Source organism: Pseudonaja textilis, chromosome 1 (assembly GCF_049901715.1).
Source record: "Pseudonaja textilis isolate UNSWEBS1 chromosome 1, rPseTex1.2, whole genome shotgun sequence".
NCBI classification, from domain to species: Eukaryota; Metazoa; Chordata; class Lepidosauria; order Squamata; family Elapidae; genus Pseudonaja; species Pseudonaja textilis.
Genome location: NC_141990.1, coordinates 316,120,977 through 316,140,953, shown reverse-complemented (window position 1 = coordinate 316,140,953; position 19,977 = coordinate 316,120,977). Strand labels below are relative to the sequence as shown.

The window sequence follows — 19,977 nt, the reverse complement described above, 5'->3', positions numbered from 1 at the left end:
CAAGATGGAGAAGATCTCCACAGCCACCATGGACTTCTCTTTAGTGCTAAGATAAGTGGGGAGGAAGCTGATCCAAACACAGCAAAAGATCAGCATGCTGAAAGTAATGAACTTAGCTTCATTAAAACTGTCAGGCAATTTCCTAGCTAGAAATGCCACCATGAAACTGACAAGTGCCAAAAAACCCAAGTAGGCAAGGACCACATAAAACATTGAAGCTGAACCTTCCTTACATTCTAAGATGATCTCTCTAAACAAGGAGTGGAAGTCCAAGTTGAGAAATGGAGAAGTTGCCAGCCAAATGACACAAAGAACTGCTTGGACCAGGGGACAGGCTAAGACAATGGAGTTGGTCAATGGTTTTCCTAAGAACGTTCTTGCTTTGTTCCCTGGTTTGGTGGCCATGAAGGCCAGAACACCATGACAGTTTTTGCTAAGAAAGAGGAAACTGCAATGGAAAAGAGAATGGCAAAAGCTGTTTGTCGAAAGAGACAGGTGAGCTTCCTGGATTTTCCAATGAAGAGGAAGGAGCAGAGGAAGCAGTGCAGGAGGGAAACCAGGAGGATGTAGTTGTTGGCGTTGACAATCGGTGTGTCATGATGTTTATAGAAAATCACCAGGATAGCAATTGTAACCAGCAAAAAGAAAATAGCTAAAGAAGCTAAAGCATATCCCAAGGGGTCTTGATAGGCAAGGAAGTGGAGCTTCCTGGGAATGCAGTGGACCTTAGCCTTGTTGGGGTATTCGTCTTCTGGGCAACGATCACATTCGGCTGCATCTGAAATCAAGAGTTTTTATGTAAGCATTTAAGAGTCATCAGCCATGTGTATTATCTCACTTTCAGAGGTGGCATGAGTGTCCCCTTGGACAGCCTCCAATGCAAATGAACCATTATGTATTTCATGGTGGATCAAAAAAGGCCAATCCTTCTTTACTATTAATAATCCAGGGATACATTTGCCAACAGCATGCATCTATTCATCTCTAGCTGGCCAGATCAGTTTGCTGTGAAAAAAAGGTACTTTCCATTCACTGGGAACTTCTATGACTTCTGTGGCTTTCAATGTCAAAATGATGGTTTTCCTCACTCATGAGAGGAAATGGTCTCTTTTCCTGATCCAAAGTGATTTATAAAGAAATAGGTTACAGGGAGAAGAATATACAATTATGAACCAAGCTGCCAGGATTCCAGCAATCACCCTCATTAAATCATAATTCTCGAGCCAAACTTCAAACGACTGCAAAGGATTTATTAGAGATGACATACTGGCACTGCTCTGTATGAAGCCAACTCTGGCCTAGGTCATTGACAGTCTCCTGTGACTCTGTTTTCCCCCCTCCAACTGGGTGTGTCATAAATCAGATTCTCCAACTGAGCACCTTCATGGGCTGGGTGTCATCAATCACGTTCTCCAATTAAATATTTTTGCAGGCAAAAGCTCTGGTATTTTAGCTATATTTTTTAAAAGATAAGAATTGAAATGTACTTTCACTTCCAAACTGCTGCACTGCTCTTCCAGATTTCCTCCCCCGCCTTTTTAATGGCTACTTAAACAGGCAAAGGGATGTTTTATGAGTTGACACAAGCATTCTGAAAAGGGGGAAAAAGTGATCAAGGAAAATCTATAAGTTGTACCCTGAAACTTTGAAGACTATCTATTATATGAACAATAATTTTAAAAAAATCAATATTTTAATTCAGGGAATGGTTCACTTATTCTGGAAGATCTGCATTTGAAGTATACCCTACCTGTCTGTTCAGAAAAGCTCCCATCTGGACAAAGGGCACATTGGTAGCAGCAAACCTGCTTGCCCTCTGAAACACTCCTCCTCTCTCTGGCATGGCACCTCTTCATGCCACACCTGCTGAAGGGAACTTTCTAAATTAGAAAAGAGAAATACTGTAGACAGCTCAAGCATTGAATATTATTATTTTATCCATTTCCACATTCTGTGTCCAACTTCAGACATGGTCCATCATGGTCTATCAGAAAGCAAGAACAGCTCCTGTGGGATTCAGTTCAGTGGCATTCCTGACCCACAAGTGGATGCTGGAGATTGAAATTAGGACATTGGCATGGAAAGGAAGACTTGTAAGAATGAGCCATAGCTTTTATGAAACAATGAAACACAAGGATCCAAGTGAATGGTGTGAAGAAACCAAGTTGAAGTCAGAGTGTGCTAGCAAAATAGAAACATAAAAGAAATGTGTGCTAACTGAGGCAGCCTTAAAGAACTCATTTTCCAGTAGCCTTTACCAATGTTTCAGTTGCAAGTAACTGATATATTTTTTTAATTAAGATAATACTTTTTTATTGAGGATAGTAACAGTAGAATAGCTGGGAAGTAACTTGAGTTTTACCAATTTTGAATATCTGTGCTGACATCTTCTATTGGCTAAAGGTAAGACTGTACCTCTTCATGCTACACCTGGCAAAGGGCACCTTCTGAAGGAGAAAAGAGAAGTACTTGAGATGATCAAATCATCTTGATTTATTCACTTCCACATTCTCTTTCCATCTTCAGACATAGTTCACTAGAGTCTACCAGAAACCAGGAACAGCTCCTGGGAGATTCAGTTCAGTGGAACTACAGACCCACCTGTGATGCAGGAGATTGAATCACAGATTTTGGCATGCAACGGAAGACTCATTGAGCTACAGCTTTTATGAATCAGTAAATCATAAGAATCCAACTGAACAGTGTGTGAAGAAAAGAAGTTCTTGGAAGAATCAGAATGTGTTAGCAAAATAGAAACTTAGAATAAATTATGTTAAAGAACTTGGTTAGTATGATTTAGCAATGTTTCTGTTGCATGTAACTGATGTTTTTTATTAATACAATACAATATTGTAATTTTTATTGAATTTACCAATTATGAATATCTATGCTTACATCTTCTATTACCTGTCTACAGGTATGACTGTATCATTCACTCCATCTCTCTTGAATTGTTTAAATGTTTAAATGCTCCAGTGCGCACTATTAAATTAAAAAAAAAAAATACACTGAGCTTCAGTCATTGGATTTTGAGTCCTGTGTGTGATTCTACAATGGGAATGGTCCTTAGAAATCACTGTTGCCTACTCTAATGGTCAACTGAGTTACAAGAAGTTCTTTCCAATCCTGACACAAATCAGGCCTCAAACATCTTACATGAAAAGCAGGTTTTTCACCAAATGTCATGCTGTCATGTTACTTCCTTATTCAATAATTTAGTTAGGAAGTTGTGCATCCCCAGGAGAGACTGAATCTTCAAGCTCACCTCTGTAGGCCAGACAATTCCATCAGAGTGAATGGTGACATCGTGCCCTGGGGGAGCCCTGGGATTTATTTGCCCAACTTTCTGAAGGACAATTGATTGATTGGGGAGGAGAACCTAATTGAGAAGGTCATAACGAGCAGATCCCAGTCCATCTTCTGAGAAGGAGGCTTCTTCTCCAGCACTGTTGTTGAACTGGACATTCATCAAATAAGGAAGAAGCTGGAAAAAAAAGGTGACCTTCAGAAATTTGAATAATTGGTTGAAAGCCACACATAATAGAATAGGATTCTTTATTGGCCAAGTGTGACTGGATACACAAGAAATTTGTCTTTGGTGCAAATGCTCTCACTATACATAAGAAAAAATAAAGTACATTCATCAAGAATGATAAAGTACAACACTTAGTGAGAGTCATGAGTTACTAATAAGCTATCAAATCATACTAAGGAACAAATAAAACAATATAAATTGTAAAGATACAAGGAATATGGTTATAGTTATAAGTAAGGCCACATTTGGAATTCTGCATCCAGTTTTGGTCACCACAATGTAAAAAGGATGTGGAGACTCTAGAAAAAGTGCAGAGAAGAGCAACAAAGATGATGAGGGGAGCTGGAGGCTAAAACATATGAAGAACAGTTGCAGGAAATTGGTATGTTTAGTTTGATGCAAAGAAGGATTAGGGGAGACAGGATAGCAGTGTTCCAATATCTCTGGGGTTGCCACAAAGAAAAGGGAGTCAAGCTATTCTCCAAAACACCTAAAAGCAGGACAAAAAGCAATAGATGGAAACTAATCAAGGAGAGAAGCAACCTAAAACTAAGGAGAAATTTCCTGACAGTTAGAACAATCCATCGGTGGAACAACTTGCCTCCAGAAGTTGTGAATGCTCCAACACTGGAAGTTTTAAAAAGATGTTGGATATCCATTTGTCTGAAGTGGTGTAGGGCTTTCTGTCTAATCTGCAGGTTGGACTAGAAGACCTCCAAGGTCCCTTCCAGCTCTGTTATTCTATGATCTAAGTGGGACTATGTGGTAATGCCTGCCTTGGGTTTTCGCATCACTGTCCAAAAAGGTACAACATTTAGATTTTGAGTCGGAAAAGTCTGATAAATTTTAGAGCAGGAACAGGTTGAGTTCAGGCTATATAGTGAGAGCAACTGTGGTGGTTCTGGAAATGCACCCACTAGGACTTCAATTGCCTTGTTGAAGCTTCTTGGCCAAATACACTCGGATTGTCATCTTGTTCTGGGGTGACACTGTCTCCCTGAATCTCAGGCAACCTTTGAAGGCCTTTCAGGATGCTATATGAAGATAATTCCTCTATTGATCTTAAAGACAAGTGGTTTATACTTCTTCCCTTCCCCCACCCCTGCACCTTTTCACCTAAAGATTACGGTAATTTCAATTTTTTTTCCAATAATTGCTCTTTTAATATGTTCTGAACTACAGTTTCTTCTGTATGGACTGAATAAAAAGTGACAGAAATTACCTGCCATGACTGGACATTTGAGATTCTTTTTCCAAAATTCATTATGGCTGGCCTCACTCTTGATGCATCCATTGCATGTAAAGCATGTGCTACAGCATAAATAGCATTGTAAACATTGTAACTTTCACCTGTCATCCTTGTTTGAAATATGTGAGTTGGCAGATTCTGTAAATTCTCTTTTCCTGTACAGTATTGCAACCATTTATTATGAATGTGGCCTGGTTTATGGAACTCATCTCTTCCCACCACCTTGGGAGAATCATATCTCCTTGTGGGTTCAAAGGATCCAAAGAGAGGAGGGAATTGCTGAATTCTGAGACATCACCAGCATGTTCCGTCAAATGCAGGGACCAATGGAAGTGCTTTAAAACATCCCATCTATCTTGAAGATGGCTTGTATGTGGCTTTCAAAAGGAAGTTACGATCCAAACTTTTGGACATGGACTTTTATCAAAGAGGTTGAGAGTCAAAAGAAATCTTTCAACAAAGTCAGGGTCTCCAAAGGAAAGAATAACTTCAACATTAGCCCATTTTTTTGAATGTAAAGTGAATTTCTGGATTCCCAAAATGAGAAGCATAATGTTTCACCATTTGAGGGAAGGCCAGGCAGATCTCCTTCTCCAAGAGCATTGGCCTCAGAGTTGAGATGAATCGTTCTCCATTGTCACTATCGGAGGCAATAAACCCAACCCAGTTCCACTGGAAATACAGAAGTAGTTGGACTAAACCCAAAAATTGAGGAAATTCCTTGGGATTAATCCTGAAGGAAGAAGGATAAACTCTTCTGTCTCCTTGAATGTACTCAAAGCCAATGCTGAGCTAGAAAAAGTGAGAATCTTCTTTAAAAAACAAAAGTAAAGATTGATGGTGACTTCAGAGATCCCCATTGTCTGTTTTTTTCACCCCATCAGTCAAGCTGAGTCATTTTGAGAGTAAGCTTCTTCCTTTCTTAGGAAGAGCCACCAATTAACATATTATCCCTGGTTGTGACTTGTCAGAATCTGAGGGAACAAACCATAAATCTGGTACAGGGAATAAAGTACAACTAAACAGTGGCTGCACTTCTATGAATAATACATCTTGAAATACTACATTATGTATCAATTAAGGGTTCTATAAAATATATCATGACACATACAATATAAAATCTGTAAGATCAATTATCTAAGTCACATGCTATTGATGTCCCCCGTTCTTTTGGTGTCATTTTGGATTTCTGTGTTTGCTTCTGTAGTTTGTCTCCTCCATAACTGTATCTAAATGAGCCTCCTTACCTGTGGGACCTTGAAGATGCTGATGATGGAGGCCATTGGCACTGAGAATTTTGGGTCGTCACCTCCAATGACAGAGAGGAGAGTGTCCTGCTGGTCACATTTATAACCTGGAACCAATTGGTCATGTGTGGAAAGCAGAAAGAGGCTGATCAAAGAAACTCTCTTATTCCAATTGGCATTGTCATACATGTTGAAGCCCAGAGTGATGTTGAGGAGGAGAACCAGATCCTTGTTGATCTCTGTCACTGTAAACACCAAGGCCAAGAACTGATGGTAGTTGTTAGCTATGGGTCTATAGTGAGAGAAACATTATGAAACATTACAGCAACACTTGTATGTGATGGTGAAGTTTGCCTTGTCTTCTTTCTTTGAGAAAAGCACAACGATTTGAACTACACTAGGAGATGGAAACATCATTAGAACATACATTTCTGAGCAAACACAGAAAACAACCACCTAGATACTTTTCCTCTGGGTAAAACTTACAAATATGGGAGAGAAAATGGGTATGGGTCTTTTCTGAAGTCTATGTAAGTGTCCCAATAGTTCCCCAGGTGCAAATTCCCACCGATAATGTGATCCCCAGGCCTTTAATAGTATTCTGGAATCTTGTAATGTTGTGGCAACACACAAAGGGTTTGCATCCTCTTAGCAGTAATGGGAGGCAAGAGCCAGAAGAGCAGCAGCAGCAGCAGCAGCAGCAGCAGCAGCAGCAGCAGCAGCAGCAGCAGAAAATGCAGCCCAGGCATTCTTCTTTCTAGATCAGAAATCAAGATTGGGCAGAAGCAGAATTACAGGCATTGTTTTAAACTTAACAGACCATTAACACAATAAACACAGGGCATGCCACTGGATGCTTCAAAACAAATATACTTCCTTTTACCTGTTTGGGCTGTGACCAAGGAGAAAATTAGGGAGTGCTGAGTCTCTTCAAACCCAGGGGTTAGCTCTTTGCAAGACAAGGGAAGGTAGCCTTGTCTGCCCCCAGCTTCAGAACTCCAAGCATATATTTAAAGCAGGTTTTATCTTGAAAGACTGTTGTGGCTTGAAATCCACAAGGGATATGTTAACAACTACTGTTCTTCCGATAATTGCAAGGAAAAGTAATATTCCCACCCATTTAACATTCCATTTTGTTTGTGCATCAGAAAGAGAAAAATATGTTTGCGTCTTTAACTTTGAATCAAAGTTAAGTTTAGTAATTGACCTATATGAAAGTGAACACTTGCACACCAAGTACAGCTTCTTCCGGAAATATCCTTCTGGAAGGATATGGCGGCGCAGTCGGTTGCTGAGGCTTTTCGCTCTCTGGTTTGGTGTGTGTGTTTCGTGATATATGTGTCTGAGTCTTGTTGCATGGGGGAGGTTTTCAAGCCGACAAGATTATTTTAATTATTTTAATTTTTAAATACTCTGTAGTGTGATTGTGATGTGGTGTTTGGGGCACTGTGCTGGAGTAGCTTTCAAATTTCATTGTATTTGTGGAATGCAATGATGATAAAGGTATTTTATTCTATTCTAAGGAGAAATTTCTCAACAGGGACAAGAATCACTAATGGAACAAAATTTGCCTTTGGAAGTTGAGGGAGCTTTCAAGAAGAGACTGGATTGCCATTTCTCAGAAATGATGTAGGATCTCTTACTTGGGTCAGTGGTTGGACTACAAGGTCCCTTCCAACTCTGTTATTCTGTTTAATGAAGAGACCTAGGAGACTGGATGATTCTTTGCTATTTATGGGCTTGGTTATTTATGGAGAAAAGCACCAAGGCTCCTGAACTGCACCAGGAGATTGCAAACATCACTGGAATAGATTTTCTGAAAGGAGTCTCCAAATCTACAACAAAGTAGACAATCTTCTTCCACGTTCTCCTCCAGGTGAAACAAAAGGTTGATTTGATAGAGTTGCTGCTGTCAAAGAATAGGGTGGGTGAGTCATGGTTTATTTATATTGTGGATTTTTAATATTGCAAGCTGTCTGTGTGGAAGAACTGTGTGTAAATTCGGCAACCATGTACATTTGTTCAATACATAAATAACACCTTTCTAAAACTGGCATCAGGAATTGCTCAGTGTGGAATTGTATCTCTCTAAAGTCAGAATATTTTCTCAGTGGCAAATTTCCCCCAATAATGAAATCACTAGGTTTGTAGTAGTCCTCCACAATCTGCAAAGGATCTTTAAGTATGTATACACTTGGCATTATTTCCTGAGTCATTGAAGGCAGGATCCAAAGAAGAAGCAGAAGTAGAGTCATCCTATTAATTATTCTCACCTTCCTTCTAAGATAAAAAATTGATGAACATTCAAAATTTGAATTGTGTTTGGTTCCCCCCAGGAAATCTCACCAGGGCTTTAGCACAGAGGAAATAACTTGGGTGGCTTTAGGGCAAATACAACTATATCAACTATACTTTTTCTTACTAGCATTTGAGTTGTCACTGAAGAGAAAAGTGACATGAGTGAAGTTTTATTGATTGCAAGGAATTGCCTCTTTGTAACATAAGCTAAGGTGGCATGTCCACACACACATCTTTGGGAAAGCCCAGAGCTTGTTTCTTTCAAGCAGGTTTTACCTTGGAAAAGTTTTGTGGGTAGAAATCCATAGGGGATACATTAAGAATGAATGACTGGTTTTCTGATAATTGCAAGGAAGTCTAACATCATACTGACCGCTTAGCAATAGCTTATCATATACCAGAAGGGGAAAAACATGTTTGTGTGTCTCGACAGGTGGATTTGAGGGTCAGGGTGCAGGTGGTACTCAGCTTACCTGAAATTGAGCATCAAGATGGAATGTGTGTCATAGTTTCTTCAGATAAGTGAGGGCTAAGGACCAAGATGCTAGCATGTTGATCAATTGTTTTGAATTTGAATTGGTTTAGGGATGATAAGGGATGAAATTATAACTCATTTGTGATCCCTTAAAAATTGGTGGGGTAATCAAGATATGAAGCTAATTTAGACTCTGCAGAAGTGTTGCCTAACAACTGGTTAGTATCTGAGAAATTTATTTACTCTAAAGCATTAAAAAAATAACCTCTAAAAGTCAATTGAATGAAAACATCAGGATGAAATTCAGGAAAGCCTGGGGGAAAATGCTGAAAAATACTGATAGTTGAAAGAATTTTAATGTCTCTTGATTACAATAATAAAGTGTGAAACTTCCTGTTGGAAACTAATATCCACATTTTTATTTTATTTTAAAATAAAAAAAAATATTTCCAAGTTGATAATAGAATCAACTCTGGGACAACTGGCTCTAATGAAGGATAAAACAATAGAGAATTGTTACTGATTAATAAATACTTTCTGATTAGTCACATCACATTATTTCCAATTATTTGATGGACAACTCCTTCTCTCATTTTGGATCAAAAATGATAATGTCCCAAAATCAGGGTTTCCATTTCCTGCATCAATCACAGTTTCTTTTGCCTCATTATATTTTCTCTACAATTCAGATTGGGCCTAAGTAGGATAATGTAGCATTTGGGGAAAAAAATACAACCCAAGAGGCCAGCCCCAGAGGCCAAGATGGAGAATATCTCCACAGCCACCATAGATTTCCCTTTGGAGCTTAGGTAGGTGGGGAGGAAGGTAACCCAAACACTGCAAAAGACCAGCATGCTGAAAGTAATGAACTTGGCTTCATTAAAGCTGTCAGGCAATTTCCTAGCCAGAAAGGCCACTGTGAAACTCACAAGGGCCAGGAAACCCAGGTAGGCAAGAACAGCATAAAACATTGAAGTTGAGCCTTCATTACATTCTAAAATGATCTCGCCAATCAATGAGTGGAAGTCCAAGTTGGGAAATGGAGGGGAGGCTGCTAGCCAGATGGTGCAAAAAACTGCTTGGACCAGGGGACATCCAAAGACAATGGAGTTGGTCAGTGGTTTTCCTAGGAATTTCCTTGTCTTGTTCCCTGGTTTGGTGGCCATGAAGGCCAGAACCACCATGACAGTTTTTGCTAATACAGAAGAAACTGCAAGGGAAAACAGAATGGCAAAGGCTGTTTGCCGTAAAAGACAAGTGAACTTTCCAGGTTGACTAATGAAGAGGAAGGAGCAGAGGAAGCAGAGCAGGAGGGAGACCAGGAGGATGTAGGTGAGATCTCGGTTGTTGGCCTTGACGATTGGTGTGTCGTGGTGTTTATGGAAAATCATCAGAACCACCAAACTGATCACACAGAGAGAAAGAGCTAAAGAAGCTAAAGTGTATCCCAGGGTATCTTGATAGGAAAGGAAGTGGAGCTTCTTGGCAATGCAATGGTCCTTGTCCTTGCAGGGGTATTGGTCTTCTGGACAAGGGTCACAGTGGGCTGCATCTAAAATCAAAAATCTTTGTCTAAGGTCACAGCAAGCAAATATTATTTTTAATGGAGATACAATCAAACCATGTGAAATTCAAAAGTGTACAAGACAAGGAAGAATAGAATAACAGAGTTGGAAAGGACCTTGGAGGTCTAACCCCTTGCTCAAGCTGGAGACCGGTTGCAGGAAATGGGCTTGGCTAGTCTAGTAAAGAGAAGGACCAGGGGAGACATGATAGCAGTCTTCCAATATTTGAAAGGCTGCCACAGGGAGGAAGGGGTCAAGCTATTTTCTAAAGCGCCTGTAGGCCAGACAAGGAATAATGGATGGAAACTGAACAAGGAGAGATTTTAACCTGGAAATAAGGAGAAATTTTCTGACAGTGAGAACAGTCAACCAATGGAACAGAAGTTGCCCTCAGAAGTTGTTGGAGCGCCCTCACTTGAGACCTTCAAGAAGAGATTGGACTGCCATTTGTCAGAAATGGTGTAGGGTCTCCTGCTTGGGTAGGGGGTTGGACTAGATTACCTACAAGGTCCCTTCCAACTCTGATTATCTGTTATCTGTTACCTTATACCATTTCAAACGAATGACTGTCCAGTCTCTTCTTAAAGACCTCCCGTGATGAAACACCTACAACCTTTGAAGGCAAGTCATCCCACTGATTAATTCTGTGTTTTATCTCTCTTGTTTTTTATATTAGCAGTGGAAATTTTGAATAGAGATATTAGACATGTAATATTTTGATAAATTTAATAAAATTATATTTAAAAAAGAAATTTTGTATAAGGATTTCAGGGGCTTCTGACATGAGTGTTATTATGTCCCCTTTTCTCTGTGGCAAACACACAAAGGAGATGATTGAATGATCCACTGTGTGTTTGAAAGTGAATCTCAATGGACAAATCATACTTCTTTCAGTGTGACCATAAAGATAAGGTCCAAGGTCCAATCTGGGTAGGTCACCAGGACCAGAGTTTTTGGCTTCAGAGCTTTTGGATTCATGCTGGAGACCATCTTCAGGGAACTCATCTCTATCTAGAGAGAAGTCCCCCAAAGGTGGGATCCAGCACGAGTCTTTTCTCTAGCTGGAGAGAAGTTCCCTGAAGATGGGCTCCAGCTACAAGTCCATTGTATAAAGTCCCCATCTGCAAAAGTCCTTATCTGCATAAAACATCCTCTCCATTCCCACACAAACCACTCTTACGCACTGAAATAAACACATACATAAACAAACACAGATACATTTCCTCTCCTTCAAGCAAAATATGAACAAACAAACAAACAAGGTCCAGATAAAGACATGCAGCAAGGAAAGAAAAAAAGAGGAGAGCATCTTTCTTATTTTTCTTCTTTTTTGTGTTTGCTAACTGTTTTTGTCCTACACCATTGCCTTTAAAATGGGAAGGTTGCCTTAGATTATCTGATGATGTGGTATAAAATAGTATAGGGTAGAGAGGTGCAAACCAGCCAAGGTCCAAGTTAACTTCAAAATTTGATAGCAAAAAATCTCATTCAAGATTTGATTTAAGGTTTAGCCATGGGCTACAATTGGGAAGCACTAAAATATCTCCAGCTGAACCTTTTTTGTTTGTTTGTTTGTCAGAAGGTGACCAAAAAATGTAGAACAAGCAATCTTAAGACTTGTGGACTTTAAGATATGTGGACTTCACCTCCCAGAATTCTCCAGCCAGCCATGCTTTTAGGGTTGAAGTCTACAAGTCTTAAACTTGCCAAGATTGGACATCCCTGATATAGAAGTCCAAAAGCTCAGAAGACTAAACCTCTGGCTCTGTGACTGACCCAGATTGGATCCTGCAACATTCTTCTGAAACACATATATTTGCCTTCATTCAATAGAGATAAGTTCTCCAGAGACAATAATTTGTTCAGTTCAGTCAATTTTCTGTGTGGAAAAGTAGACCTTCTCTAATCACTGAGCATGTCCAAGACTATAGTGGCTTTTAGGGTCAGAGAAATTGCCAACTCACCCACACCTACTTTATCCTGGAACCCCCAAAAGATGGATAGATCTGTTAGCAAGGAATCCTGCTGTTTGGTATATTATTTGTATATTATCTGTTGGACGGTGGTGAGAAGAGCAACAACAAGAGAGAGAAGGAATGTGAAGTGAGTGTTGTGAGAGGGAAAGTCTCTTTTCTTGTTCACAAGTGATTCACAGGGAAATTTACTACAGGTGGGAGAAAAGAAACAAAGATGCAGAGCCACCATAGCACCAAAATGTTCTACGGTCCAACCTGTCTACTATATACTTCAAATCTGCTCATTCAGAATTTTTCTTGCAGGAAAGAGATAGATGGCTCTCACATTTTTAATGAACAAGTTAATACCTCACTTTCCAGGGAACGTTTGATAGCTGGTTTTCCCAAAGGGTTGTGAGAGTGGAAAGTTATGTAGGAAAAATGTAAATTGGTGAGGAGAGGAAAAAGTTGCTCTTGTGGGCAGAACACTTTAGATTAGATCCATGGCTAAAAGTCTGTAGAGATTCTCAGCCATCCAGGTTATGGTTGTCCCAAAGGTGCTTTTTCAAGAGGCAACTGGACTTTCTGTTTTTTTCTTTGAAGACATTTCACTTCTCATCCAAGAAGGATGCAAATCTAAAAGGATGCAAATGACCAGTTGTCTGCAAGGAATATAAATCCTTCCATTCCCCAATCAGAGCTGAAGAAGTTTCTTGGATGAGAAGTGAAATGTCTTCAAAGAAAAATAAGAAAGTCCAGTTGTCTCTTAAGAAAAAATACTTTTGGGTCTTTAGATCCATTAACTGAGAGGATCTTCTGAAAATGATGAATATTTTAAACATGTCAAACCTATTAAAATGACAAAAATTAACATTTTTATCTACTGAATGGCTTCCTAGGTGCTGGAAATTCTCTATTTTAAGTATGCTCTACCTGTCTGATTAGAAATGGTTCCTTCTGGGCAAAGGGCACATCGGTAGCAGCAAACCTGCTGGCCCTCTGGAACTCTTCTCCTCTCTCCTGCCTGGCACCTTTTCATGCCACACCTGGCAAAGGGCACCTTCTAAAAGAGGAAAGAGAAATGCTTGACATGCCCTATGCAATGGACATACCTCATTTATTCCTTTCCATATTCTTATCTCCATATTCAGAACGTCTCCAAAAGAAATTGTTCATCAGGGTCTACCAGAAGCAGGAAAAGCTCTTGGGGGATTCAGGCCAATGGCACTCTCAACACACCACTGGATGCTGGAGATTGGAACTGGGATTTTTTGCAGTCCTATGTAGGTTTCGGTGATTGAGCTATAGCTTTTTTTAAGGAAAAAACCATGAGGATTCAACTGAATGAGAATGGTCCATGGAAATCTCTGTTGCTTGTTCTAACTGCCTCTTGAGTTGGCAGCAAATATTTTTCCCCCAGTCCAAACCCGTTGTGGACCTGCCACAAATCAGACCTCAAATGTGTCACATGCAAAACCTTGCATTTTCAGCAAATGCCTGCCACATTTTCTGGCTCAACTGACCATTTTTTCAAGCCCAACATATTTTTTTAAGTCCGAGGGATGAATGCATTTTACCCTGAAATTGTCAGCCACCTGAAGCCATTTTGGAGCATCTTCAGGGCTGCCACAGCAAGGCTGGTTGAAGCTGTCGGAATGGGAGTGGGGAAGTAGAGAGCTGGGGGATGTGTAGCCAAAATAAAATTCTTTCTCTTGGGAACCAAGTTTTCTGACCTAGGCTTCCACAAAAGCACAAAGCCAACTCCTCATTCCAATAAACCCTTTTTCTATAGTTTACAGTGAATTCCTCTCCAGCAAAGTCCTGGCCAACAGTCTTTCAAGATATTTCACAATTACAGACCTTTATCAGGCTTGGAGAGTTGCCAGGCCAATATCTTTCAGATGCCACACTGTAGCAGACAATACTTGGCAAGAATGCAGGAACAGATCTTCACCCAAATGAACTAATTGTCTCCTGCAAAACTCATTCCCCTTTTGCTCCTCTTTTATTCTCTATGGGAGTAGGGAATAAAAGGGCACTGTCCACCTGTTCCCTTACTCCCAAGTTGACACTTGTTCCTTAGCTTTTCCTTTCTTCTGGCAGCTCTGTGCATGTGCACACTGGGAACAGGCTCCAGCTGTTCTTCTGCCCCAGTGATCTACAACTATGAAGGCATCTGATAACTGTCAGACAGCCCCATCTCTGCCTCTGACACAGACCACTCATCAGAGCCTTCCCCAGGTTCCAGGATTGGCTCATGTTCCTCCCCAACCTCTTCACTGTCCGAGTCTGCTACCAGCTCTGCTGGCCACTGGCGGGCCTCAACACCAAGGACCTTCTCACCAGATGCTGGGAAGGCATGGACTGAGGCCACTTGGAATTGGGACTGTGACCTGATTGGACCATGTGATGGACATGTGGACTTGAGGCAAGAACTTTGTAGTTTGATTTGGGTGGGGAATACCTCGGGTCTTTCAAAGTTGAATTTTCCCAACTGTGCCAATATGACATTCCTAATAAATTCATCCTGTGAGGAAACCCCAGGCCTCAGAATTTTGATTGTGTTGGGTTTGTTATTTGGAACCCTGACAGAATTATAACCTTGCCTTTCAACTCACCTTTTTTGCCCAGACAATTGCACCAGAGTTAATCGTGAAGTCCTGACCAGGAGGAGTTCCGTGATCTATTTGTCCAACTTTCATGGGGATAAAAGATTGATTAAGGAAGAAAATCCAGTTGAATAGGTCATGTTGAGCAGATCCTAGTCCATTTTCAGACAAGGAGATTTTATCTCCAGCACTGTTGTTGAACTGGACATTTCTCAAATAGGGAAGAAGCTGAAAGAAAAAGAGATCTCCAAACATTGATGTAAAATAGGATGAAGGCATACAGAAGAAAAGGTGGGGGGGGGGAGGGAATCTCCCCTTTCTCGCCCAGCAACCAGTCATAAAGTAGATTGCCTCATGCAGAAGCCCATACTCTCCAACCTATCAACTACAACTGTGTGAACCAGCCTATTATACACTTTATGGTTTGGGCTATTATATTTGATATCTTAAGAGGGAGCAGTTCAGTTGAATAGAAAGATGGAAAGCCATACGTATATACAGTGCATGCCTATACAAAAGTCAGACCCTTTGGATAATGTATTACATCAGTTATAATTTATATACATCTGACTTTTGTTATAAATGTAACAGTTTTACATGAAGGATACCTACAGACAAAGTTTTCATGCCACATTATATAATTCATTCTATGGTTTCCCTCCAGATATACTTGGCTATATACATTTTTAAATGCTTTACTTTGGTTCAAGATCTTCAGAATCAGAATAGAGCCGGGAGGGACCTTGGAGGTCTTCTAGTCCAACCCCCTGCCCAGGCAGGTGATCCTATACCATTTCAGACAAGTGACTGTCTAGTCTCTTCTTAAAAACCTCCAGTGATGAAGCATCCACAACTTCTGGCGGCAAGCAGTTCCACTAGTTAATTGTCCTCACTGCTAGGAAGTTTCTCCTTAATTCCAGGTTGCTTCTTTCCTTGATTACTTTCCAACCATTGTTCTTGTCTTGCCTTCTGATGCTTTGGAAAATAACCTCCTCTTTGTGGCAGCCACTCAAATACTGGAATATTGCTATAATGTCACCCCTAGTCCTTCTTTTCTCTAGACTGGCCATACCCAATTCCTTCAACCATTCTTCATATGTTCTTGTCTCTAGGCTTTTAATCATCTTAGTTGTTCTTCCTTGCAATTTTTCAAAAGTCTCAAGATCTTTTTTTTTTTTTTACTGTGGTGACCAAAACTGGATGCAGTATTTCAGGTGTGGTCTTACTAAGGCTTTATAAATGTCTTGCAAATGCAAATGACAATTGCATTTTAGGAATGATTAAATAGTTTCTGTCATAATGCAATTGCACAATGCCATCACATTGGTTTCTCTAGCTAATAGTAAAAGACAGCAAAATGTGAGGTTGGGCCATGTGGAAAGAAACAGCTGCCCTAAATTGTCATTTTATTGCCCCAGAGGTCCAACATTCAGCCTTTGATCTGGAAAGACTGATGAATTTCAGACTATGATCCCATTAGGGCTACTTTGACTCCAGCTCTGTGTGGTGAGGTTGACAGAGGCTGTCTTCACACAACAAGCTGAGAGGTGCAACAAATGGCAAGCCGAACAAATGGGGTGGGGTCATACAGGACCCTAAGTCATAGAAATATAAACCAAGGTTAAGAGAGATTGAGTTGAGTGTCTTTCTACAAATTGTGTTTAGGCTATATACAGAGAAAAAGTGAAGTGGATTTGCAAATATCCTCGCTAGGACTTCAACTGACCTTTTTAACAATTTTGCACAAATCCACCCAGATTGTCGTCTTGCTCTGTGTTGCATCTCCTCCCTTGAATGGCCATCCCATGAAATTCAGACAAGCTCTAAATACCTTTCAGGAGTTTAAGCGAAGGTCTTCTATGGATCTTATGGAGAATTATTTTGATTTACCTTTTCCCAATTCTACCCCTTTACAAATTATACCTAATTCATATTATTGTTTTCTTTGTAGTAATTGCTGTTTAATCTACAGAATCAGAATAGAACTGGAAGGGACCTTGGAGGCCTTCTAGTCCAACCCCATGCTCAAGCAGAAGATCCTCTATCATTTCAAACAAGGACCTGTCCAGTGATGGAGCACCCACAACTTCTAGAGGCAAGCTGTTCCACTGGTTAATAGACTTCACTGATAGAAAGTTTCTACTTAATTCCGTGATCCATTTTTTGTTGTTGTTGTTGTTGTTGCATTGCCTTCTGGTGCTTTAGAAAATAAGTTGATCCCCCTCTTCTTTGTGGTAGCCCCTCAAATCGTAGAATATCATGTCAACCCTAGTCCTGCTTAATAATATAAACAACATAAACCAGCAATAGAAGGTAACCCATCCAATGTCTTAAACTTTAAAAGAACTGATTTTAACAAAGTTGGAGAGCGTCTAAGAAAAAAAGGCATGGTCTGATCAGAAGTCCATTGATATAGAGATATTTAATCCATAATTCAAGAAATAATTGGGGGAATATAGATAAACTTCTCTAAGGATCTGTGGACTGAATAAAAAGTTCCAGAGGTTACCTTCCATGATTGCACATTTGAGATCCTCTTTCCAGCCCTCAGCATGGTTGGTCGTGCCCCTGCTTCATACATTGCATGTAATGCATGTGCCAGAGCATAAATGGCATTGTAGACATTGTAACTGTCACCTGTCATGCTCGTCTCAAACATAAAAGCTGGCAAATTCTGTAAATTCTCCTTTCCTGTGCATGTTTTGTCTTCCCCTTTAGAGATGTTGCCATGTTTGTAGAACTTGCAGTCAAAGACCCTTTCCCACCATTGCAGAAGAAAGATATCTCCCTCTGAATTCAAAGGATCTAAAGACAAGAGGAAATGGCTGAATTCTGGGACATTTCCGGTATGGTCCCTAAAATGTAAAGCCCCATGGAAGGGCTTCATATATTCCAGGGTATCTAGTGATCCCATCCCACTAAGTTCACAATGGGAAGTTATTATCCAGACTTTGCCATACGATGTTTTTATCCATTGTTCATAAGAAAACAGAGCTCCTTGTAAAGTTGCAATCGTTCTGTAGTCTACAAAGAGGACAATCACTTCAACTTTAAAGGAAGATTTTAAAAGCCAAAGGAATCTGAGCATTGTATTTGTAAGGACCTCCGATTTCAACATTTTAGTAAAGGCCAGGCAAATCTCCTTCTCCTTCAGCATTGGTGTCAGAGTTGAGACAAAGCGTTCTCCAATGTCATCTTTAGAGACCACGAGCCCAAGCCAGTTCCACTGGAAATACAGGAGCAGCTGGACTAAACCCACATACTGAGGAGATTCCTTGGGGTTGATCCGGAAGAAGGAAGGATAAACTCTTCTCTCTTCCAGAGAGAACTCAAAGCCAACACCGAGCTGGAGAAAGTGAGATGCTTCTTTCAAAGGCAAAGTAAAGTTTGATGGTGACTTTAGGGATCACCATTGTGTGGTTTATTGCCCCACCAGTAAGGCTGACTTGCTTTGATTGGCAAAACTAAGTTCTTCCCTTCTAAGGAAGTTCCACCAGTTACATAGTTTGTATGATTTCTCAAGGGAACAAACCATCAACCAGATTTAAATAATCTACTGCACTGAAAAGGTGGTTGTGTTTTTATAAAGAATACATGAAGAAGGAATTATCTTGATAAGTTCAACATATAGGAAATATCTCATTATTTATCTCTTTGAGGGTTATTTAAAAACTCTAATCTTGACACATAAATATCTAAAAATGAATTCAACTTCAGGATGGATTATTAGGACTGCAGAAAAAATGAATACTATCAACCAGCCTTCCGTTGAAGACCTGTATACTGCATGAGTCAAAAAGAGGGCTGTGAAAATATTTACAGATCCCTCACATCCCAGACATAAACTGTTTCAATTCCTACCCTCAAAACGATGCTATGGAACACTGCACACTGGAACAACTAAACACAAGGACAGTTTTTTTCCTGAATGCTATCACTCTAAATAATTCCTCAACACTGTCAAACTGTTTACTAAGTCTGCATTACCATTCCTATTAATCTTCCCATCCTTCCTTTCACCCATCTCCTTCCACTTATGACTGTAACTTTGTGGCCTGTATCCTTACTATCTATATTGACTGTTTCCTAGTATGATTTGATTGCTTATTTGTACCCTATGACCATCATTAAGTGATGTACCTGATGATTCTTGATGAATGTATCTTTTCTTTTTATGTATACTAAAAGCATATACACCAAGACAAATTCCTTCCATGTCTAATCACATTGGCTAATAATTCATTCATTCATTCATTCATTCATTCATTCATTCATTCATTCATTCATTCATTCATTCATTCATTCATTTCTTCCCTCATCCATCCATCCATCCATCCATCCATTCATCTATCTATGTGATAAACCTTCTCCCCCAACCACCCCCAAAACAATGTTGGTTTCATTGTTGACTTCTGTCTGTGCTTCTGTTGTTTCTCTATTCCATACTGCATTCCCTTACCTGTGGGACCTTGAAGATGCTGAAAATGGAGGCCATCTGCCTTGAGGATTTGGAATTGAGACCCCCAATGACAGAGAGCAGAGGGTCCTGCCTGTCACATTGATAACCTGGGACAGTTTGGCCTCTTGTGGAGAGCAGAGAAAGGCTGATTAAGGAAATCTCCCTCTCAATCTGGTGATTGTCATAGATGTGGAAGCCAAGGGTGATGTTGGGGAGAAGAAGATCCTTGTTGATCTCTCTGACTGCAAACATCAAGGCCTGGAACTGCTGGTACTTCATGGGTATGAGGCTATAGTAACAGCAATAGCAATAGCACTTAGACTTAAATACCACTTCACAATCAGCCTTCACTAAACAGTTTACAGAGTGAGCCTATTGCTCTCCACAATCTGGGTCTTCATTTTACCAATGTCAGAAAGAATTGAAGCCTGAGACAACCTTCAGCATGTCAGGATCAAACTCCTGGTCCTGGGTAGAGTAGCCTCCAATACTGCATTCTAACCAATGTGCCACTATTCAGGAAAGCTGGTGTCTGTTGGAGATTACCTTGCCTTTGGTGTTGTGCTTTGGAGCAGTAAATGCCAG

The 19,977-nt window shown here is 40.2% G+C and overlaps 1 protein-coding gene across 1 annotated transcript; it reads right to left on the bottom strand.

Moving 5' to 3' along the window:
- Nucleotides 1-9,291: 9,291 nt before the first annotated feature.
- LOC113451298 (vomeronasal type-2 receptor 26-like) lies at nt 9,292-19,671 on the bottom strand. Its single transcript, XM_026722664.2, has 5 exons — nt 19,393-19,671; nt 17,443-18,279; nt 14,943-15,161; nt 13,258-13,387; nt 9,292-10,356 (listed from the first exon to the last, which is right to left on the bottom strand). The coding sequence occupies exons 1-5, from the start codon at nt 19,669-19,671 to the stop codon at nt 9,452-9,454; spliced, it is 2,370 nt and encodes a 789-aa protein (XP_026578449.2). The 3' UTR covers nt 9,292-9,451.
- Between the last annotated feature and the right edge of the window lie 306 nt (nt 19,672-19,977).

Excerpts from the sequence above, each read along its gene's own strand:
- LOC113451298 (XM_026722664.2), bottom strand. The coding sequence starts at position 19,671 with ATGAAGTACCAGCAGTTCCAGGCCTTGATGTTTGCAGTCAGAGAGATC. Across the intron at positions 15,162-17,442 it reads CAAATGTGCAATCATGGAAG|CTTCTTCCCTATTTGAGAAA; the intron begins GTAACCTCTGGA and ends TTTTTCTTTCAG. Across the intron at positions 10,357-13,257 it reads AACCATTTCTAATCAGACAG|ATGCAGCCCACTGTGACCCT; the intron begins GTAGAGCATACT and ends TTTTGATTTTAG.